This window comes from Anthonomus grandis, chromosome 16 (assembly GCF_022605725.1).
Source record: "Anthonomus grandis grandis chromosome 16, icAntGran1.3, whole genome shotgun sequence".
Classification (NCBI taxonomy): Eukaryota; Metazoa; Arthropoda; class Insecta; order Coleoptera; family Curculionidae; genus Anthonomus; species Anthonomus grandis.
In genome coordinates this window covers 19405594-19425176 of record NC_065561.1, presented here as the reverse complement: position 1 = coordinate 19425176, position 19583 = coordinate 19405594, and the positions used below count along the sequence as shown (strand labels likewise).

At 31.8% G+C, this 19583-nt stretch overlaps 2 protein-coding genes and 1 long non-coding RNA gene across 3 annotated transcripts in view; 2 read left to right on the top strand and 1 right to left on the bottom strand.

Annotated features, from left to right (window-relative positions):
- Nucleotides 1-5075: 5075 nt before the first annotated feature.
- Nucleotides 5076-5480, bottom strand: LOC126745525 (uncharacterized). Its single transcript, XR_007663581.1, has 2 exons — nt 5261-5480; nt 5076-5208 (listed from the first exon to the last, which is right to left on the bottom strand). It is a non-coding gene; the product is annotated as an uncharacterized LOC126745525 (long non-coding RNA).
- A 2517-nt stretch (nt 5481-7997) lies between these two features.
- Nucleotides 7998-13783, top strand: LOC126745524 (general odorant-binding protein 83a-like). The gene is made up of 6 exons (XM_050453402.1): nt 7998-8093; nt 8559-8634; nt 9080-9171; nt 10067-10169; nt 12876-12940; nt 13585-13783. The coding sequence occupies exons 1-6, from the start codon at nt 8040-8042 to the stop codon at nt 13600-13602; spliced, it is 408 nt and encodes a 135-aa protein (XP_050309359.1). The 5' UTR covers nt 7998-8039; the 3' UTR covers nt 13603-13783.
- A 124-nt stretch (nt 13784-13907) lies between these two features.
- Nucleotides 13908-19583, top strand: part of LOC126745521 (probable multidrug resistance-associated protein lethal(2)03659) — a 59721-nt gene continuing 54045 nt past the window's right edge. The window contains exon 1 of the mRNA XM_050453399.1: nt 13908-13926. The gene's annotated coding sequence lies outside the window, so the exon portion shown is untranslated. The remainder of the gene's footprint in view (nt 13927-19583) is intronic.

Sequence of the window (19583 nt, the reverse complement as noted above, 5' to 3'; positions counted from 1 at the left end):
ATTGGCCATTATGGTGGTCTACGCCTATGGACGTCCAGACTGCGACCCAAATCAATGCGAAAAAGTCGACAAGTGCGAATCTGGGTTAGTGTTGGGTTACTCTGATTGCGATTGTTGTCTTAAATGCGTTATACGTAAGTAATTATTTAAGAAGACCAGATTTTGTTCTATAATTAAAAATATTTTAGCTGAAGGGGGTAAATGTCTCTATATACCACCAGGTCTTGGACCAGGTCCGGTAGTGACAGTATTTTGCCAAGCAGGTACCAGTTGTTGCAGAGGTATTTGTCGTTCAATATGTCCTATAGCAAAATAAGGTTTATTGTCAAAAGTAAATTTTTATGAATAAAAGTATCAGTGAATATTTTGCTTATTTTTTTGAAATCCGTTATATCGTGGGCCAAAATAATGTACGGAATGGCACAGGATGAGTGTACTCCATTAACAATAAAAGTTACTCCCTCAAGGCACCCCAGATCTTAATTTAGTTTAATACATGAAGGTGCAATCAGTTGAGCAACATTTACTTTGTCAAATGCCTTTGCACAGTCATTCACGATTGCATCAAATTGGGTATTTATTGCTTCTACAACTGAGTGTGTAAATAAAAACGTATTGAGATCACAGGGTTTACATATAAATGAAAATCTCTAAACCAAAGTAAGCATATAAATTACATTAAGTCCTGACCTGAACAGCGGAATATCATTATTAGTCCGATAAGGAACTTTATTTAAGTGGACTTTTTTTCTTTAATTGCGGTTAATTTTTGATGTGTGAAATTGATTTCAGAGATACGTTGGATTGTCTTAAAACCAACAAAAAAAATTAGTATTTGTAAATGTTTGTTAATTTTAAGTATATCTTCGTCCAAAATGTGTGTCACGTAGGTTCCAAGTAGTTAGGGCAACTTTTCCAGGCATTTCAACGAATTTTCAAGTAAAGAAAGTCTTTTCTTGACACGTTTAGTTAGATGACACTATTCGGAGTCATTTTTTGGTACATCCAGACTGTTAAAGCATCAATTTTTCCCAGGGAATTGCCTGAAAGAAGTTTCAACTGCCTGGAATAGTTACGTGAGTTCCAAGTAGTTTTAAGGCAACTTTTCCAGGTATTTGAAGTGATTTTAAAGCAACAAAAGTCATTTTTTAACTCTGCCAGTAAGTTGACCCTGTTGGAAATAATTTTTTGACACTTGAATCATCAATTCCTTCTAGGGAATTGCCTGAAAGAAGTTTCAACTACTTGGAATAGTTACGTGAGTTCCAAGTAGTTAAGGCAACTTTTCCAGGCATTTGAAGCGATTTTCAAGTAACGAAAGTCATTTTTTAGCACGTTTAGATAGTTGACAGTAATAGCAGTCATTTTTTGACACTTCCAGGCAGTTGAATCATCAATTTCTCCCAGGGAATTGCCTGAAAGAATTTTCAACTACCTGGAATAGTTACGTAAGTTTCAAGTAGTTAAGACAACTTTTTCAGGCATTTCAACGAATTTTCAAGTAAAGAAAGTCTTTTTTTTGACACGTTTAGTTAGATGACACTATTCGGAGTCATTTTTTGGTACACCAAGGCTGTTAAAGCATCAATTTCTCCTAGAGAATTACCTGGAAGAAGTTTTAACTGCCTGGAATAGTTACGTGAGTTCTAAGTAGTTAAGGCAACTTTCCAGGCTTTTGAAGCGATTTTGAAGCAACGAAAGTCATTTTTTAACTCTGCCAGTGAGTTGACATTGTTGGAAATCATTTTTTGATACTTCCAGGCAGTTGAATCATTTATCCCTTCCAGGGAATTGCCTGAAAGAAGTTTCAATTGCCGGGAATAGTTACGTGAGTTCCAAGTAGTTTTAAGGCAACTTTTCCAGGTATTTGAAGTGATTTTAAAGCAACAAAAGTCATTTTTTAACTCTGCCAGTAAGTTGACCCTGTTGGAAATAATTTTTTGACACTTCCAGGCAGTTGAATCATCAATTCCTTTCAGGGAATTGCCTGAAAGAAGTTTCAACTGCCTGGAATAGTAACGTGAGTTCCAAGTAGTTTAAAGGCAACTTTTCCAGGCATTTGAAGCAGTTTTGAAGCAACGAAAGTCATTTTTTAACTCTGCCAGTGAGTTGACACTATTGGGAATCATTTTTCGATATTTCCAGGCAGTTGAATCATCAATTTCTCCAAGGGAATTGCCTAGTCCCTTGAGTTCCAAGTAATTAAGACAACTTTTCCAGGCATTTGAAGCAACTTAAAAGGAATGGTAGTATTTGTAAATATGTGTAAATTTTAAGTGTACAGCGCATACAAAGTCTTAAACTAACCGCAATTGCCTGGAATAATGTAATATTGATTCCAGGCAATCATTTTTGAAAACCTTCAATTTAATATGAGTTTTAATTTTATATGACTTAAACTATTCAAAAGCCACTTTTTTTGTAAATATTTTATTTAAGGTTCTTTATTAAATTAAAATATTTGCTGCAATTGAATACATATAAAACATCCTTTGTATTAAGACTTACTACAATTATAAATAGGTTTTAACTACCTGGAATAGTCACGTCAGTTTCAAGTAATTAAGGCATTTTTTCCAGGCAGTTGAAACATCAATTTCGCCCAAAGAATTACCTGAAAGCAGTTTAACTGCCTGAAATAGCCACTTGAGTTCCCAGTAGTTGAGGCAACTTTTCCAAACATTTTGAAGTATTGGAAGTTATTTTTTGACACGTTTAGATAGTTGACACTCTTGGCAGTCACTTTTTGGCACTTCCAGACAATTAAATCATTAACTTCTTCCAGGAAATTTCCTGATAAAAGTTTTAACTGCCTGAAATAGTTACGTGAGTTCTAAGTAGTTAAGGCAACTTTTCTAGGCATATGAAGCAATTTTGCATTTGAAGCAACGTAACGAAAGTCATTTTTTAACTCTGCCAGTGACACTATTGGGAATCATTTTTTGATACTTCCAGGCAGTTGAATCATCAATTTCTCTCAGGGAATTGCCTGAAACAAGTTTCAACGGCCTGGAATAGTTACTTGAGTTTCAAGTAGTTAAGGCTAGTTTTCCAGACATTTGAAGTAACGAAAGTCATTTTTCGACACTTCCAGGCAGTTGAATCATCAATTTCTCCTAGGGAATTGCCTGAAAGAATAGTTACTTAGTTCCATGTAGTTCAAGCAACTTTTCCAGGCATTTGAAATAGCTTTTCACGTCTTTTAGGCAATCATTTACCTATGCCTTAGGCATTTGAAATAATGTTTAAAGTGCTTGGAATAGAACCGAAAACATGATTTTAGTCTGAAATTATTTTAATTTATTTTAAGTAATTGAAATGATTTTTTATTTTATTACAAGAACTCGAAATAATTTATCTGTATTTCAGGCATTTGAAGAAATATTTAAGTATATGCCTGGAATAAAAGCAAACTTCAATATAAGAGCCTGGAATTCTTTAGAGTCGTTTTTTACAGACATTTAAACTAATAATCTTTCAGGCATTTTTCCATTTTATTCCAAGCAGTTGAGTCATTTTCCTATATTTCAGGTATTTGAAATCATTTTTTAAACCTTCCAGCCAATTTTGCATTTTATTTTCGAAATTTGCAATCATTGTCCTGTACTTTAAAAATCATTTTAGCCTGCTATTGTTTAAAGTCGTTTTTTATATTTATTTTAGGTATTCGAAGTCAATTTTTATTTAATTCCAGAAATTTAAAATAATTTTTCTGTGTCTTAAGCATTTTAGGAAATGTTTAAAAAAATAATGCCTGGAATAAAATAAAATATGAATATAAAAGCCTGGAATTATTTAGAGTCGCTTTTTCCAGGCGTTTCAATTAATTCTTTATGCCTTCCAGGCATTTAAAATAATGTTTAAATTAAATGTTTAAGCTTATTTCAATAATCTAGAATATTTTTTCTCATAGAGATTAGAGTTTCAGGCATATAAAATATTGTTTCAATTATTAATAATTAATTTTTTAATTACTGTCTAAATCTTCGGAAAATCATGTTCCTCTTAAGTAGTTTATCCCATTACATACGAACCTCATTATTTTGATGTTTTCACTTTGAAACTTCCGCTGCAGTGTTTTATGATTTATGCAAAGCATTTGACTGAACTGCTACCTATAACAGACTTATAGAAACTATTTGCATACAGGCTATCCAGGGATCCCCTATTAGACAAATGTTGATTAAAATAGCTTTGCTCGGCTTTAAAGTGATATTTTAATAAAACCCTTAGAAAACGCAATCTTTTAAGCAACATTTATTTTATCAAAAGCCTTTGCACAGTCAGTCATGATGGCATCAATTTGTTATTTGTTATTTAAAACTTCTGCAACTGAGTGTAAAACCAAGAGTAATTGATGGCCCTAGTCAAGTATATAAATAAGGTTGAAAAAACTCGTTCATTATCTCAAAGAGACCTATGTAAGAAGGAAAAAAAACCTAAGTCTTAAAATATTTTTATGTCCCGAAGGTTACATGTTTCGTTTAAAATAGAGCATCATCAGACCCTATTTATGAAGTAAGGCCTTTTTTTTAATGAGCTGCATTATTAATATAAATTTCTTATCACAGAGCTTAAGTATAAAAATTTGAAACTAAATCAACATTACAGATAGAAGAAAAGATTTTGAGTCCGGACCTGTATAGCCGAGCACCTGCAAATGAGGATCGAATATTATTAGTTCGGTAAGGAATTTTATAAGTGAATTTTTTTCAATACCCAGTCCTAACCTAGAACTATAAGTACTGCAACTGGTGGAAACGATCTCTAGAGGCTTCAACCGACTTCAATCTACAAGATGATCAAATGCAGGTGATGATCGAACATCCCCAGAACACCACTGGCGATCTATGCTGACGACACCGCCGCTGGTGAAACCTTCCGTGGGTTACTACAGAAGGTCATAGAAAGTGATCGTTGATTGGAGCATCACTTGAAAGAACCAAATCAATACCAATGGTATACGAAGTCTTAAACCCCTGGACTATGGCCTTATTGCTGACTATACCTTCAAGTTACTTACACCAGAATATGCTCACTACTATATAGAAGAAAGAAATAAACAAACAACATCATTTTTCTACTAAACTACTCATTTATTTAAAAATTATTAACAACCAGACCAAATCAGAGTGTTGCATTTACCGTTGCAGCAAGTATAGGGATAGCCACATGGGATGCCACCCTTGAAACAACTCCCTCCTTTAGCTAAAATTGAAATAATAAACTCGCGTTCAAAAGATCTCAATCAATTACTTACGAATGACACATCGATTGTGACAGCAATCGCATAAACTAGTGCTACCTATAACAGAACCATCTTCACATATTGGAACTACTAGCGAACAAGCTATCCTAGCACACCTTATGCGACAAATTCCGATTGGAATAGAGCTTAAAGAAATAGGGCTGGAAGTAGTGGTTTCATGACCACAAGTTGATGACAGTAACAGAGTAGTCAGAAATATAAAGTGATAAAGCATCTGGAATATAAAAGGATTATTAGTTGCACAGCATATTAAAATCGTACTTGCCTTATTAGATATTGCTGTGGAACTGGTGTCAGTTTAAAATTACGTATATATGTAGGTGCTTTAAAGTGCGTCAGTAATTGCTTTTATCTTGTACAGTGAAAATATGATTATCTATAGTATAATGGCGTAAAATATTAGCAATTTACCTAATTAGAAAAATAGGTAAATTGCGTTTTGACTTTATCGTTTAATAGAATCTAGGAGCTTAGTAGATCTATGTCATGGGAGTTCTGGATTCAAGCTTTATCAAAACAGTTTCCTCAGTAGAGAATTTCTTAAGGGGCGAATCCTTCACATCCTCTTAAAGAGAAGAGAAGATTTTATTGAATATCATCTGCAAACAGTAAGAAGTTTGATTCCAAATAAGAGTAAGCGTCATTAATTTAAAGTATAAATTGCAATGGTTGCGGGTACTCTATCAACGTAAATTTCAATCAAATAATGGAGGTGAAGCATCAGTTCGATTTCCATATTGGAAAGTGATTTATGTAAAAAATATGATAAGCACGTTTTTGTTACTTGGTTGGAGATATCATCGCAGGATAGTCATCTGTATTAATGCTGCTTCAATTCCAGTAGTAATTCCTAACCTCAAATCAAGAAGAAATCTGCATTTTTTTGATGCACAAGCTCAGACCTTTTCAGAGGACAATTTTAAACTTGTTCCAATTTAATTAAACGGTCTTTTGAGATTTGTCATCAATTGCAGTTGAATTAAATCTTACTTAATCCACTAAACCTAAGAATTTAATAACATAATTTACTAATTGAACATTTTCAATCAAATGATTATTTGTTTTAAGGCAAATTGCTTGCATTATTGCCATAATCAAGAAAAACATAGTTTTTCTGGAAAAAGTTGAATGGTGTGAATATTGATCATCTTTGGTTTCAATACGAACATTCTAAACCTAATAGTCATTATACCAGAATCAGACAAGGAGAAATTTGATCACAATCCAACCAGGTTTAACTCATTGATCTGCTTTAATTGAATCAGAAAATCCCTCTGTAAGATAGAGCATTTTTATCAGAATAGTCACAAAAGGCCTTCAGGTTGGAATAAATTCCTACTGATACATTTAACACATAAATTAGGTTCCCTTAATTACTAAAAGCATCATGATCGACGTCTCATATAATACTTAATTTCTTCATAATTTCGACGGTTCTTGCAAACTCATCCTTCCATTAAATCAATGAGACCATCTGGAAAGTGCCTGGAAAATTCCTTTAAGTTCTTAGAATACTCAATAAAAGGCAATCAAGGATTTTTTCCAGGCTCTTGATTATAATCACACTAGTGCCTGGAATACACCTTTTAGTATATTGAAATGAGTGATTGTTATTTTTTTGGAAAATTATTAGTTAAATCCTAAAAATCTTGCCCACCATAAGTTTAAATAAAAAAAATGTATGCTGGTCGTATATAAAATTAAAAAATGAAACTTTTTTGTTTTTTGCTTTTTTTCTACATAAACGATATCAAGCGAGATATAAGGGGAACAAAAAAGTGAGGTTAAGTCTGACAACTCCTTTAATATTTAATATTCTGAAAAATTGTCAAGAATAAAAGATGCTTAGTTTTACATTTTAAAAACAAAAATCATAATATTTTTATCAAAAATATATTTTTTTTGAAGAAGAGTGGGAGGGGGTGGGACGATTTACTCATAGATGCAATAAAAGAGAAAACACATAAATAATTCCACTCAATCAACCAAATTTTATGCTCTTATTAAAGGCATTTGATACCGTTGATTGATTTATCACCATGATAACATTGATATTATTATCATCATCATCACCGGTAAATTTCAACATATTTAATAAAACCACGAATTTCCTATTAAAATTTAAAAAGAATTTTTTATTGATGTAGACCAGACTATCGAAGAAAATGGAAGGTTTGACCCAATTAAGGACCCATAAAGAAATATTTAAGGGTTGCATAAAACTGGAACCCTACTCCTTAGTCTACAAAATACTCTACACCATGACGTATATTCTTGTAAACCTTAGAATATATCATAAAGATCCCTCTGAAGTTCTCCAACTGCTTCATCCAAAAACAATCATCTCAATATTAAGTACCACTAGAGGGACATAGTGAAAACTTTAAAGGTTCTTAATTAATTTAAGTAAGAAACTCTAGAAGGTCAATGTTCAATGGTGTTAAGTTAATACTATCAAAAGCCTTGGAGCAGTGGGTATATACAGCATCTCTATGGATCCTTCTCTCCCAAGTTCTTAACTGATCACACTCATATTTTCCTCTACATTACCGAGGCAGCTGTTCACACATAAATTGTTTAATGACCTTTGTTTAAAATTATTAAAGAAATTACAATTTATTAGCGCAGATTATTAGTAATTTGCCCTATGACTCTGATATATTGTCGATACTAATTAAAAGGATCTCCACCTCTGTACCTTATAATTAAAATGTGAATATATAATGAGAAACACTTGTCGCCATAGGCTTTGCTTGATTAAATGTAAGCAATGTTTGTGTTGCTTCTGGTTATCGCTGGTTTCCATATTTATCCTGCCGTAGTGGTAAGCAATTTCTTTCCAGCTTATTATTTGTGTAGTGCTTATGAATTTATGGAATTCTATAGAGGTCAGGTTGTTGCAATTTATACGGACTTCTCCGAGGCGTTTGATAGAGTCAATAATTGACTATTGAGAGCCAAAATGACACCGTTATTTGTAGCTAGTAAAATAATTATTTTTATGTGAATTTTTGGCTTGTAGTAAGTAAATGTTAGGTTGATTAATTGTGTTTTTAGTGATTAATATTCCTAAGTATCATAGAGGGTAGTTAACTTTTTAAGGTCAATTCCAAATACTAGTTTCCAATATTTCCTTTTTTTATAGAAATTCCTTGAAAAAAAGAATCCTGTTATTTAAAATAATTAAATAATATTTCGGCACAACAAAAATACGAAAAAAACATAAATACAAAACATGAACCAACATACTTTATTTATATTTATATTAATTTATTTATTTATCTATCAGGCAATGAGCGATGAAATGAAAGAACTGGCCCAAATGCTGCATAATACATGTGTAGCAGAGACGGGTGTTTCTGAAGGTAAATTTTATGTTTTACATGTTTATATTATTTTATTTTATTTATATATAATTTTTCAAACTGTAAATCAATAACTTTTCAAATATATAACTCGTCTTTCTCTAAATTAGCAATAATTGAGACGCAATTAGTTTTTAATACTTTTCAAGGGACTTATTAAAAATGGGGCCTAATTAGTCGATTGACTCAAAAAAATATTTTTTTTTTGCTTTATATTTCAATATAGTGATAAAAAGCCATTTTAATTAAATTGAAAAAAATGCTTTATTAGTAAAAGAAGATATACATGAAAATGTTATTAAAGTAAGGTTATAAGGAGGACGTGTCTCCTGTACGTTACAATTTATTCTACTAAACAAATTTTATCAAATATTTTTTTTTTGGTTAATATCCAGTTACTACATATGAATTAATTAAATTGATTTTTTTTGTTTATATATTTTAGCTCTTATCGACAAAGTAAACAACGAAAAAGTGTTCGAAGATGACGAAAACCTGAAATGTTACATTAAATGTCTCATGGCTCAAATGGCTTGCGTAAGTAGTAACCATTACATCCAAATCGGTGTCGATTTTTGTGGTTAGCAGTAATTTAAACCGTTTTTTTATTACTAAGCAATTTATTGTTATATTTCCATTTGAGTACGTTTACATTGACTTATTGCTAAGGGAACAGTCGTTTATAAAAACCTGAAAAAACAATTATACCACATACTAGTATAAATACTTTTATGAGAATAAATAGGGTAAAATGGCTTTTTTATTGGATTAACCAAATACACAAATTATTACTTTATATTCTCTACTTGTCAATTCACATCACTCGTGCCAACGTAACAAAACGCAATAACTGGCTGCACATTTGACGTTAAAATTCAAATTTTAAAATTAAATAATACAATAGTCCAATTTATGTATAAATACATTGCTACTAATAAGTAAGTCTTTTATTACGTTCAAAGTATTTTGCCGACGTTTTAAACCAAATCAGATCATCCTCATGGCAATAAAATAAGGTAAAGTAATGTGGAAATATTCATAATTTGTGAATAATTTTTTTTCTCAATAAGTCCTTGATTTACGAGAATTAACTCTCATACATGGTAACTCATGGAATATTTTCCTCATATAAACTTTTCATTTTAACATTTTTCTCAGAAACTATTAATATTGAATTTAAAGTTGCAGGAGGTAAACGTAGTTAATAATTTATTGTTGTTTTAACTAATTTTTTCCTATATGCTGTTTGCATTGCAAAATTTGAAAATTGCATTATGTTTCGACTAAAAAAAGATATTTGCTTTAATAAATACAATACATTTTAGCATAATTCATAAAAAGTAACTGATAAATCATGGTCCAAATAGAAAAGATTATAAACGCGATAATCCTTGTAATTTTTTTTTATATAAATTATTTAATTTTTATGTAGATAGATGACGACGGGATTATAGATGAAGAAGCCACCATCGCTGTACTACCAGAGGAAGTACAAGACATTGCTGCTCCAGTTATTCGTACATGTGGAACTAAAAGTACGTTTCTGTTAGAAATTACGTATTTTTTCCAGGTTCTATTAATGACCTCGTATTCAAATATCGGTTTTCTAAAGGCTTTAAAGCTTTTTGCGTTAAAATCCCACTTTATTCGATCATAATAAACAATTTTTCGTAATAACAATTAAAAATTTATTTTTTAATTCTCACATGACTGCAATAAAAACACATCTCACAAACTATCTTTATTGAATTGATAAAAGGTGAGTATTAATTTTTCGAACTTACCGTATATTACAGGAACAATATTTTAATTAACACACTTTTTTTCTATCGACCTATTATCTATTCGACCCTTAAGGAATACCGCTCTAAAGCTCTTTACTTCTAAATCAAATATCCTTTTAACTTATAAAAATTGGCTTATGGTACCCATTTAAGTTATGCCCAATTTGTTTGATAAATAGGCTTAAATAAGTGATGTAGTATTACAATGATCTAATGTTTTCGATCTAATTCTATGTTAGTACGTTGTGTAGAAAGGAAATTGTCTGGTTATGATTAGACTGCCCTAAAAATTAAATGTATTTACCAAGTTGACTTACAGAAGATCTGTGGATTGAATTAAAATTTGCCTTTAAACAAAGAAGCGTATACCGAGTGATTCTCATCTATTGGAGACCTTGGAAACTAAATTTTTATGCTACAGTTGATCAAATTTCGTACGTAGAACACCATTTAGATAAGAGTGTTAGCGGTAGATTAGCCAGAGAGGGCAATATAGGACCAAAAAGGGAAAAACATATTGATCGTTCTTTTTCTAATACTTAATTATGAATAGCAACTTTTGCAGTCATTTAAAGGAATTTTGAGGCAACGGAAGTCGTTTTTTGACAATTCTAGAGAGTTGACACTATTGGGACTCATTTTTCGACAGTTGTAGCATCAATTTCTTCCAGAGAACTATCTGGAATAGGCACTTGAGTTCCAAGTAGTTAAGGCAACTTTTCCAGGGATTTGAAGCAATTTTAATTCAACAGAAGTAATTTTTTGGCACTTCCAGGCAGTTGAAGCATCAATTTCTTCAAGAAAGTTGCCTGAAGTTGCAACTGCCTGAAATAGTGAAATGAATTCCAAATAGTTAAGGCAAGTTTTCTAGGCATTTACAGTAATTTTGAAGCAACCGGAGTCATTTTTTGGCACTTCCAGGCATTTGAATCATTAATTTCTCCAAAGGAATTGCATAAAATAAGTTTTAACTGCCTGGAATAGTCACGTGAGTTCCAAGTAGTTAAGGCAAATTTTTCAAGCATTTACAGCAATTTTGAAGGAACGGAAGTAATTTTTTGGCACTTTCAGGCAGTTGAAGCATCATTTTCTCCAAGAAAATTGTCTGAAATAAGTTACAACTCCCTGAAATAGTCAAATGAATTCCAAATAGTTAAAGCAAATTTTCTAGGCATTTACAGTAATTTTGAAGTAACCGGAGTCATTTTTTGGCACTTCCAGGCATTTGTATCATCAATTTCTCCAAGGTAATTGCATAAAATAAGTTGTAACTGCCTGGAATAGTCACGTGAGTTTTAAGTAGTTAATGCAACTTTTTCAGGCATTTACAGCAACTTTGATTCAACAGAAGTAATTTTTTACACTTCTAGGTAGTTGAAGCATTAATTTCTCCAAGAAAATTGTCTAAAATAAGTTTCAACTGCCTGAAACACGTGAGTTCCAAGTAGTTAAGGCAATTTTTTCAAGCATTTAGAGCAATTTTGAAGCAACGGGAGTTATTTTTGGCACTTCCAGGCATTTGAATCATTAATTTCTCCAAGAAAATTGCCTAAAATAAGTTTAAACTGCCTGGAATAGTCAAGTGAATTCCAAGTAGTCAAGGCAATTTTTCCAGCCATTTACAGCAATTCTGAATCAACAGGAGTCATTTGTCGGCTCTTCCAGGCAGTTGAAGCATCAATTTCTCCAATAAAATTGCCTAAAATACGTTTCAACTGCCTGGAGTTGTCACTTGAGTTTCAAATAGTTAAAGCAAGTTTTCCAGGCATTTGTAGTAAGTTTTAAGCAGCAGGAGTAATTTTTTGTCACTTCCAGGCAGTTGCGGCATCAATTTCTCAAAGAAAATTGCCTGAAAGAAGGTTTAACTGCCTGGAATAGTCAAATGAGTTCCAAATAATTTAGGCAAGTTTTCTAGGAATTTGTAGTAATTTTGAAGCAACAGGAGTAATTTTTTGGCACTTCCAGGCAGTTGAAGCATCAATTTCTCCAAGAAAATTGCCTGAAATAAGTTTCAACTGCCTGGAATAGTCACTTGAGTTCCAAGTAGTTAACGCAAATGAGGAACTTCTCTATTTAATTTGTCATTGCAACTTAATACAGTGAATCCCGCACTCAAGACATGCGTTTGCCATACCTGTATATGTCAAGCGTATTATTCGACTGGGTCTAGGCATAATTTATATGTAATAAATCAGAACATCTTCTCTATTAAATACATTGACTAGGTGCCTCTGCTAATATTCTGTGATTTTGCATTATTTTTAACTTGCATGAACACTGGAATTTTGCATCAAGTAATAAGTTCATGAAAAGATAAATAAATACAAATAAACCCCAAATATTTATTTGTTCATTATTTATATGCTACGGATCGATATAATTAAAATAAAAGTGCAAAGGAATTTTATGATATTAGGAGTTTTATTGTTTATAACCGGCTTAAAATAATTTTTTTAGGAGGTAAAAGTCCATGCGAAAACGCCTGGTTAAGCCATAAATGCTATGCAGAAATGAGACCCGATGTAAGTATGTTTTTTTATTATAATTTATTTAAATGATTTGATGTACAAAATGTCTCAAATTTAAGAATCAAAATTGCTAAATAAAAACTGAGTTATTTATATATTATTTCAAGCCAAATATTTATTAACTAGAATGTAATGATTTAGTATGTAATCTTATGAGATTCCTAATATAAGCCCAGTCGTTATCAACTGCAAACTTTCAACCATAAATGCAGGTTTTATTTTCAGATTAATTAGTTAATTAGATTTAATAGATGTTGCCTCTATGTGGACCACACTGGTATTTCTTATTACTAATAAAAAAAACAATTATTGGTAATTTGCAAAAGTTTAAGAGCTTTAGTCTATCTGTACTACTCAGGCCTATTTTGCCTTATATTCTTCAATATTTAAAGAAGATCGTCATAATACTTTTCAAGATCAAACTACTAACTCCTGGTTTCGTTTAGAACACTAGACTCTTAATTGAGTTTTAATTTTTGGAGGTCTTCAAAGCATGGAAATGGTCCTGAGTGCTCTCTCTAATTATGTCTGTTGAGAGTTAAATTAATGATTAATTTTTAGTTAGAAATTGTTTGCTTAAATTAATTCGTTGATGGAGTAAAACCTTAATAGCAACTTAGTTTTTTCTTTCATTTTAGGTCTATATGCTGGTTTAATTGACAGATTTAAGGGAATACATTATCACAGAAGGGATGTTCATGAACACTGCAGCTAATAGAAGGATGCTCGCTTTTATTGCACTTTATATTTTAATAAATTATAAACGTAAAGGAACAAACTCGTTATATTTTCATGCTTTGAGTAATTAATGTTTTGGCAATAAAAACCCATGCATTACCCATTGTTTTATTTTTCAACTTTTTAATCGTATTAAAGAGATTAGTATACTGATTATATAGATTTCGAGATCGGAATTCCGTTGTGAAAAGTATTCTAGTGTAAGATACAGATTTGGAATTTCTTGAATTATTATTATGCAGGTAAGTTTCACATGTTTAAACCGTATAAATATAGAAACAAAAAATTTACCGTTTTTTTATTATGGCTAGAATTACCCAATTTATTTACATTGATTATTTATGCTAATTATATATTTTGTGGTGGAATACTTATTTTTAAAATTTTTTATTATAATTAAAAATACAGAGTGATATGATGTACTTAGACTACAGGTATAAAGAATGAGCTTAAAACTACGATTATATACAGGGTGTTTCAGAACTATGGGATCAAACTTCTAGGCGTTGTTCAGTGCAACAGAAGAATCCATTTGAGTATTGGAACCCATGTCCGGAAATGCGTTACTACGCCACTACGGCCCTAAGACGTTAAAATTTATAAAAAACATTAATTACCTAAATAAGATCTGTTGCATTTATTTTTACCTTTTATACATAATACCATAACAACAATTGTTTAAAATCAACGCTTATCAATGTCAATTCTCAATGTCATGTTTAAAAATTTTATAGCTTACAATTTTTAAACATTTATTGCTAATGGAAACCTTTACCAATCAAGAATTGGCAGATATGCATTTGGCATACGGAGCAACAAACATGCAATGCACGAGCAGCATCGCGGTTGTATCATAAACGTTATCCCGAACGACAGCATCCTGGATACAACAAATTTATTGCGGTACATCGGTGGCTCGCTGAGACAGGCATGTTTAAGACCAAGATGCATGATACTGATGTTGCTCGAACCGTAAGAACGGTCGAATTTGAAGAAGAGGTGCTTCAGCGAGTTGCCGATGAACCATCAAATAGCACATGTGACGTCGCTAAGAATATGAATACGAGTAACGCTTCTGTCTGGCGGGTACTACACGAGCAACAACTCCATCCTTACCACTTCCAGAAAGTTCAAGGTATGACTGCAGCCGATTATCATCCTAGAGTTCAATTTTGTCGATGGCTTCTGGATCACATCATTGCACAACCAGATTTTTTACGATATGTTTTGTGGACCGATGAAGCCCCTTTCACAAGAGAGTTTGGGACGAAGAAAATCCTTATGCAATTTTTCCAAGAAAACATCAGAATCGTTGGTCTGTCAACGTATGGGCAGGCATTGTTGATTTTTATTTAATTGGGCCATACCTTCAACCGGAACGGTTAACAGAACCTATTTATCTGCGTTCCCAGAACTCCTTGAAAATGTTCCACTAAACGTTAGACAGCAAATGGGGTTTCAGCATGATGGAGCGCCGGTTCACTTTGCTGTACAAGTACGCGAGTATTTGGCTCAGCGGTTTGGGCACCGTTGGATTGCAAGAGGTGGAGCAGTTTCTTGGCCTCCTAGGTCACCCGATTTAATGTCGCTCGATTTTTTCTTGTGGGGACATGTAAAGTCTTTAGTCTACGAAACTCCAGTAGAATCAGAGCTAGACTTAATTGAACGAAAAACAATAGCATTTGAAATCATTAAAAACGAGGATCAAATTTTTAGTGTAGTCCACCGAAATCATGTGCGGCGTTTAAATCGGTGTATTGAGGTTGGAGGAAGACATTTTGAACAATTGTTGTGATGGTATCATATACAAAAGGTAAAAATAAATACATCAGATCCTATTTAGGTAATTAATATATTTTCTAAATTTAAGCGCGTCTTAGGGCCGTAGTGGCGTAGTGACACATTTCCGGACATGGGTTCCTGTACTAAAGTGGATTTTACTGTTGCACTGAACAACCCCTAGAAGTTTGATCCCATAGTTCTGAAACACCCTGTATATTTATATAATATAAAAGCTGATCTAGCAAAATAGAGGTGACTGATGAATAAGTGTATATACTGGGCGTTTTTAACTATATAACTTGCTGATCAGGTCAATTTTTTGCAATTAAAAATTGTATTAGGTGAATCCGTTTTTTGGGATAAAGTATTGTAAATCAAAGATGTTATTATTTGTTAAACAATGTTTCGATCCTTTATTGGACCTTCTTCAGGCTTCCAATAAGACCCTATAGAAAGTCCAATAAAGGGTGAACAAATAAAAACGTCTTTTATTTGCTATATCATGTACCTTAAAAATAAAAAAATTAGCTCTGTACAAATTTGATGCTTTCATCCACATAGTCTGAATTTAATTTTAACTATGGTACAATAACCACTCTTCTACATACATACAGGGTGTCATTGAAATGGTGTAAAAAAATTCGGGGGGTGATAGTACTCCTAAAAATTTTAAAAAAAGTTCCTATAACTATAGGGCGGAAAATGCATATTAAGGGAGTTAGGGGCACTGAAAGGGTAAATTTAAAAAACGGTTTTTTGAAATTGTAGGCTTAAAAAACGAGATAAAATTTCGAAAAAAAATCCTCTGCCATAAATTTTGACCCAAAATCAAATGGTGATACTGAAAAATAATTTGGAAAATCGGAAAGGGTAGTTTTTGCAAGGGTAGGGGGTTAATTCGTGAATAACTTTTTTTAGGTTATTTTTTTCGCAACGTGGGTTCATTTTTTAAAAACTACATACTTTTTCCTACAAAAAAGGTACTCTTGTTGCACATCGCCCAGAACGATGGTTTTCGAGAAAATTGAAGGCAAAAAGTTTGCTCTGATGGGCTGCTAACTGGTTAAACAACATAAACTTATGAAAGTTATGGGGTTTCAAAAGTAAACAAGTAGTTATTAAATAATTAATTGAAAAATCTAAATTTCATGATTTTTAAAACATCGTATTGCTTTAAAAAAACGAAATAAACCAATTACCAAAATTCCTTATTAAATGCATACTTATTTGATTCATTAGCCTAGTTTACACCGCGAGTACCAAATATTCAATACGCGCTTGTTATTTATAATAATAAACATTTTAGGCTAAATGGTCAAAGTTACCTTAATTTTCTAATACATGATCTACCAGCACTTTTGGAGGAAGTTCCCATAGCACAGAGGCAGATCACGTATTTTATGCATGATGGTGCACCAGCTCATTTTCCGCTAGCGGTGAGGAATCATTTAAACCAAGTTTTTGAGAGGCGTTGGATAGGACGTGGTGGTCCACAAGCTTGGCCAGCAAGATCACCAGATCTTAATCCATTAGATTTCTACTTCTGGGGCCACTTGAAAACTTTGGTTTACTCAGTGCCGATTAATACTGAAGAGCAACTACGTCAACGCATTATCGACTGTTCCAATCAAATTCGTACAACCCCAGGGATATTCCACAGGGTACGCAGATCATGGAGAAGAAGAGCAGATGTCTGCATTGAAATGAATGGTGGTCACTTTGAACATTTACTATGAATGAATTAAGAAATGCATTATTTTAATAAGGAATTTTGGTAATTGGTTTATTTCGTTATTTAAAGCAATAAGATGTTTTAAAAATCATAAAATTTAGATTTTTCAATTAATTATTTAATAACTACGTGTACTTTTGAAACCCCATAACTTTCATAGGTTTATGTTGTTTAACCAGTTAGCAACCCATCAGAACAAACTTTTTGCCTTCAATTTTCTCGAAAACCATCGTTCTGGGCGATGTGCAACAAGAGTACCTTTTTTGTAGGAAAAAGTATGTAGTTTTTAAAAAATGAACCCACGTTGCGAAAAAAATAACCTAAAAAAAGTTATTCACGAATTAACCCCCTACCCTTGCAAAAACTACCCTTTCCGATTTTCCAAATTATTTTTCAGTATCACCATTTGATTTTGGGTCAAAATTTATGGCAGAGGATTTTTTTTCGAAATTTTATCTCGTTTTTTAAGCCTACAATTTCAAAAAACCGTTTTTTAAATTTACCCTTTCAGTGCCCCTAACTCCCTTAATATGCATTTTCCGCCCTATAGTTATAGGAACTTTTTTTAAAATTTTTAGGAGTACTATCACCCCCCGAATTTTTTTACACCATTTCAATGACACCCTGTATATTACTAGTTATAACTTCACGTTTCGGTTTAAATTACACTTTATTTAATTCAGTAGAAACCTAATTTTTTCCAATTATTTTATTATGAACTATAATAAAACTGTGCCATTCCGTTATCGAGTTTGGCACCTAGGACACTTTTAAATAATTCAGTTAAGGAATATGTTTACTTTTTTAACGATTTTGATACTCTTTTCAGGAAATATAAATTAAAATTGTTTACTTGTAATTATACGAATGTTAGCTTCGCGGATTTGATAGAAAATATGAGAGAAAAACGATAAAGAGATTAGTGATGTAATTGTTCGAATTTATATGCTCGAATAAATATTTTTTTTCGGTGACCTAAATATTCTAGTTATTGAAATGTATTAAATTATAAATTTTAAGGAAAAAAATCTCCGTTTTCATAAATAGTGCCAGGAATATAATTCTTATTAAAATGCTTGTATTGGAAATTTAGGAAAATTTGTAAAATGTGTAATCTGTAAAAAAATATTTTTCATGTTTCTCATTCTAGAAAAACCATAAATTTAAAAACATTTATAAAAACCTCTACATCAAAGTACCATAAAATGAAAACGCAATTTCTTAAAAAAACTAAAAGAGAATGTCTTTAATAAAAATTTTGAAAAATATCAGAAATAGTTTTTTTGCAACCTTAACCTGACATAGAATCTTCGTATGTAATAAGATTGTTGAAGATTCTTTAAATAATCAAAAAAAATTTTTTTTTGACAGATATATACATAAATATTTTGGTACTTCTAGACTTCTCTAAGGCCTTTGATACTCTGGATCACCGTCTCCTATTAGCTAAGCTAAAATATTATGTGTTCGACGCGGACTCTGTTCAATTAATTAATTCATTTCTAAGCAAACGGTCGCAAAAGGTGGTCTATAACAATATTACGTCGAATGCATTCGATGTTCTGTCGGGTGTGCCACAAGGAGCTATTTTATCACCCCTTTTATTTATTATTTACACCACTGATATAATTCTCGCACCTAAATACTGTAAAACACAAGCATACGCGGATGACACACAAATCTATGTCTCTTTTGATTATAACAAATCGCAAGAAATTGCCAATCAAATAAATGCTGATCTTCAGGTAATTAAAGAATTATCTGCTAAACATAACCTAAACTAAAAATTCTGACAAAACTAAACTATTATGTATTGGCAGGAAAATCAAAAGAAACTCTATTAAAAACAACTTAAAATTAAAAATAAATGATACTACATTAAAATTTGTATCCAGCGCAAAAAATCTTGGCTTAACTATCGACGAAGATCTCAGATTTAATGCACACGTTCAGAATATAACAAGAAAAAGCTTCTGTGCGCTGAAATTATTATACAGGGTGTCCATTTATAAACTGACACATTTTAACTGCTTATAAGTCGAGAACGAAAAATGACAATAATGTGCGGTTTTCACAGAACTTTATCAATATTTTTAAAGTTTTTTTTGACAGTGTTGTCAAGTTTCAAAATTTACCTGAAATAGGAGGAAAAAAATTAATGATTTTCAAAGGTCGATTTCTTTAAAATTTTAAATGTAACACCCTGTACTTTTTAATTTCACATGAAAGCCTGTTAAATCCTCTTTCCGAAAATGTATAAATTGTCTTAAATTCATTGTTTTTTTTACAAAGCCAATTTTAGTAAATGACACCTTTTTGAAATTTTTCCTACAATAAATACCTATTAAATATCATTTTTAGTATCAAGTGACAACAATAACAATT

What these genes read in the sequence shown, in the direction of transcription:
- LOC126745524 (XM_050453402.1), top strand. Translation starts at nt 8,040, where the DNA reads ATGTTTGTGTTGCTTCTGGTTATCGCTGGTTTCCATATTTATCCTGCC. An exon ending in ATATTTATCCTGCCGTAGTG is followed by an intron (nt 8,094 to 8,558) that starts GTAAGCAATTTC and finishes TTTATCTATCAG; the next exon opens with GCAATGAGCGATGAAATGAA. An exon ending in TCGTACATGTGGAACTAAAA is followed by an intron (nt 10,170 to 12,875) that starts GTACGTTTCTGT and finishes TAATTTTTTTAG; the next exon opens with GAGGTAAAAGTCCATGCGAA.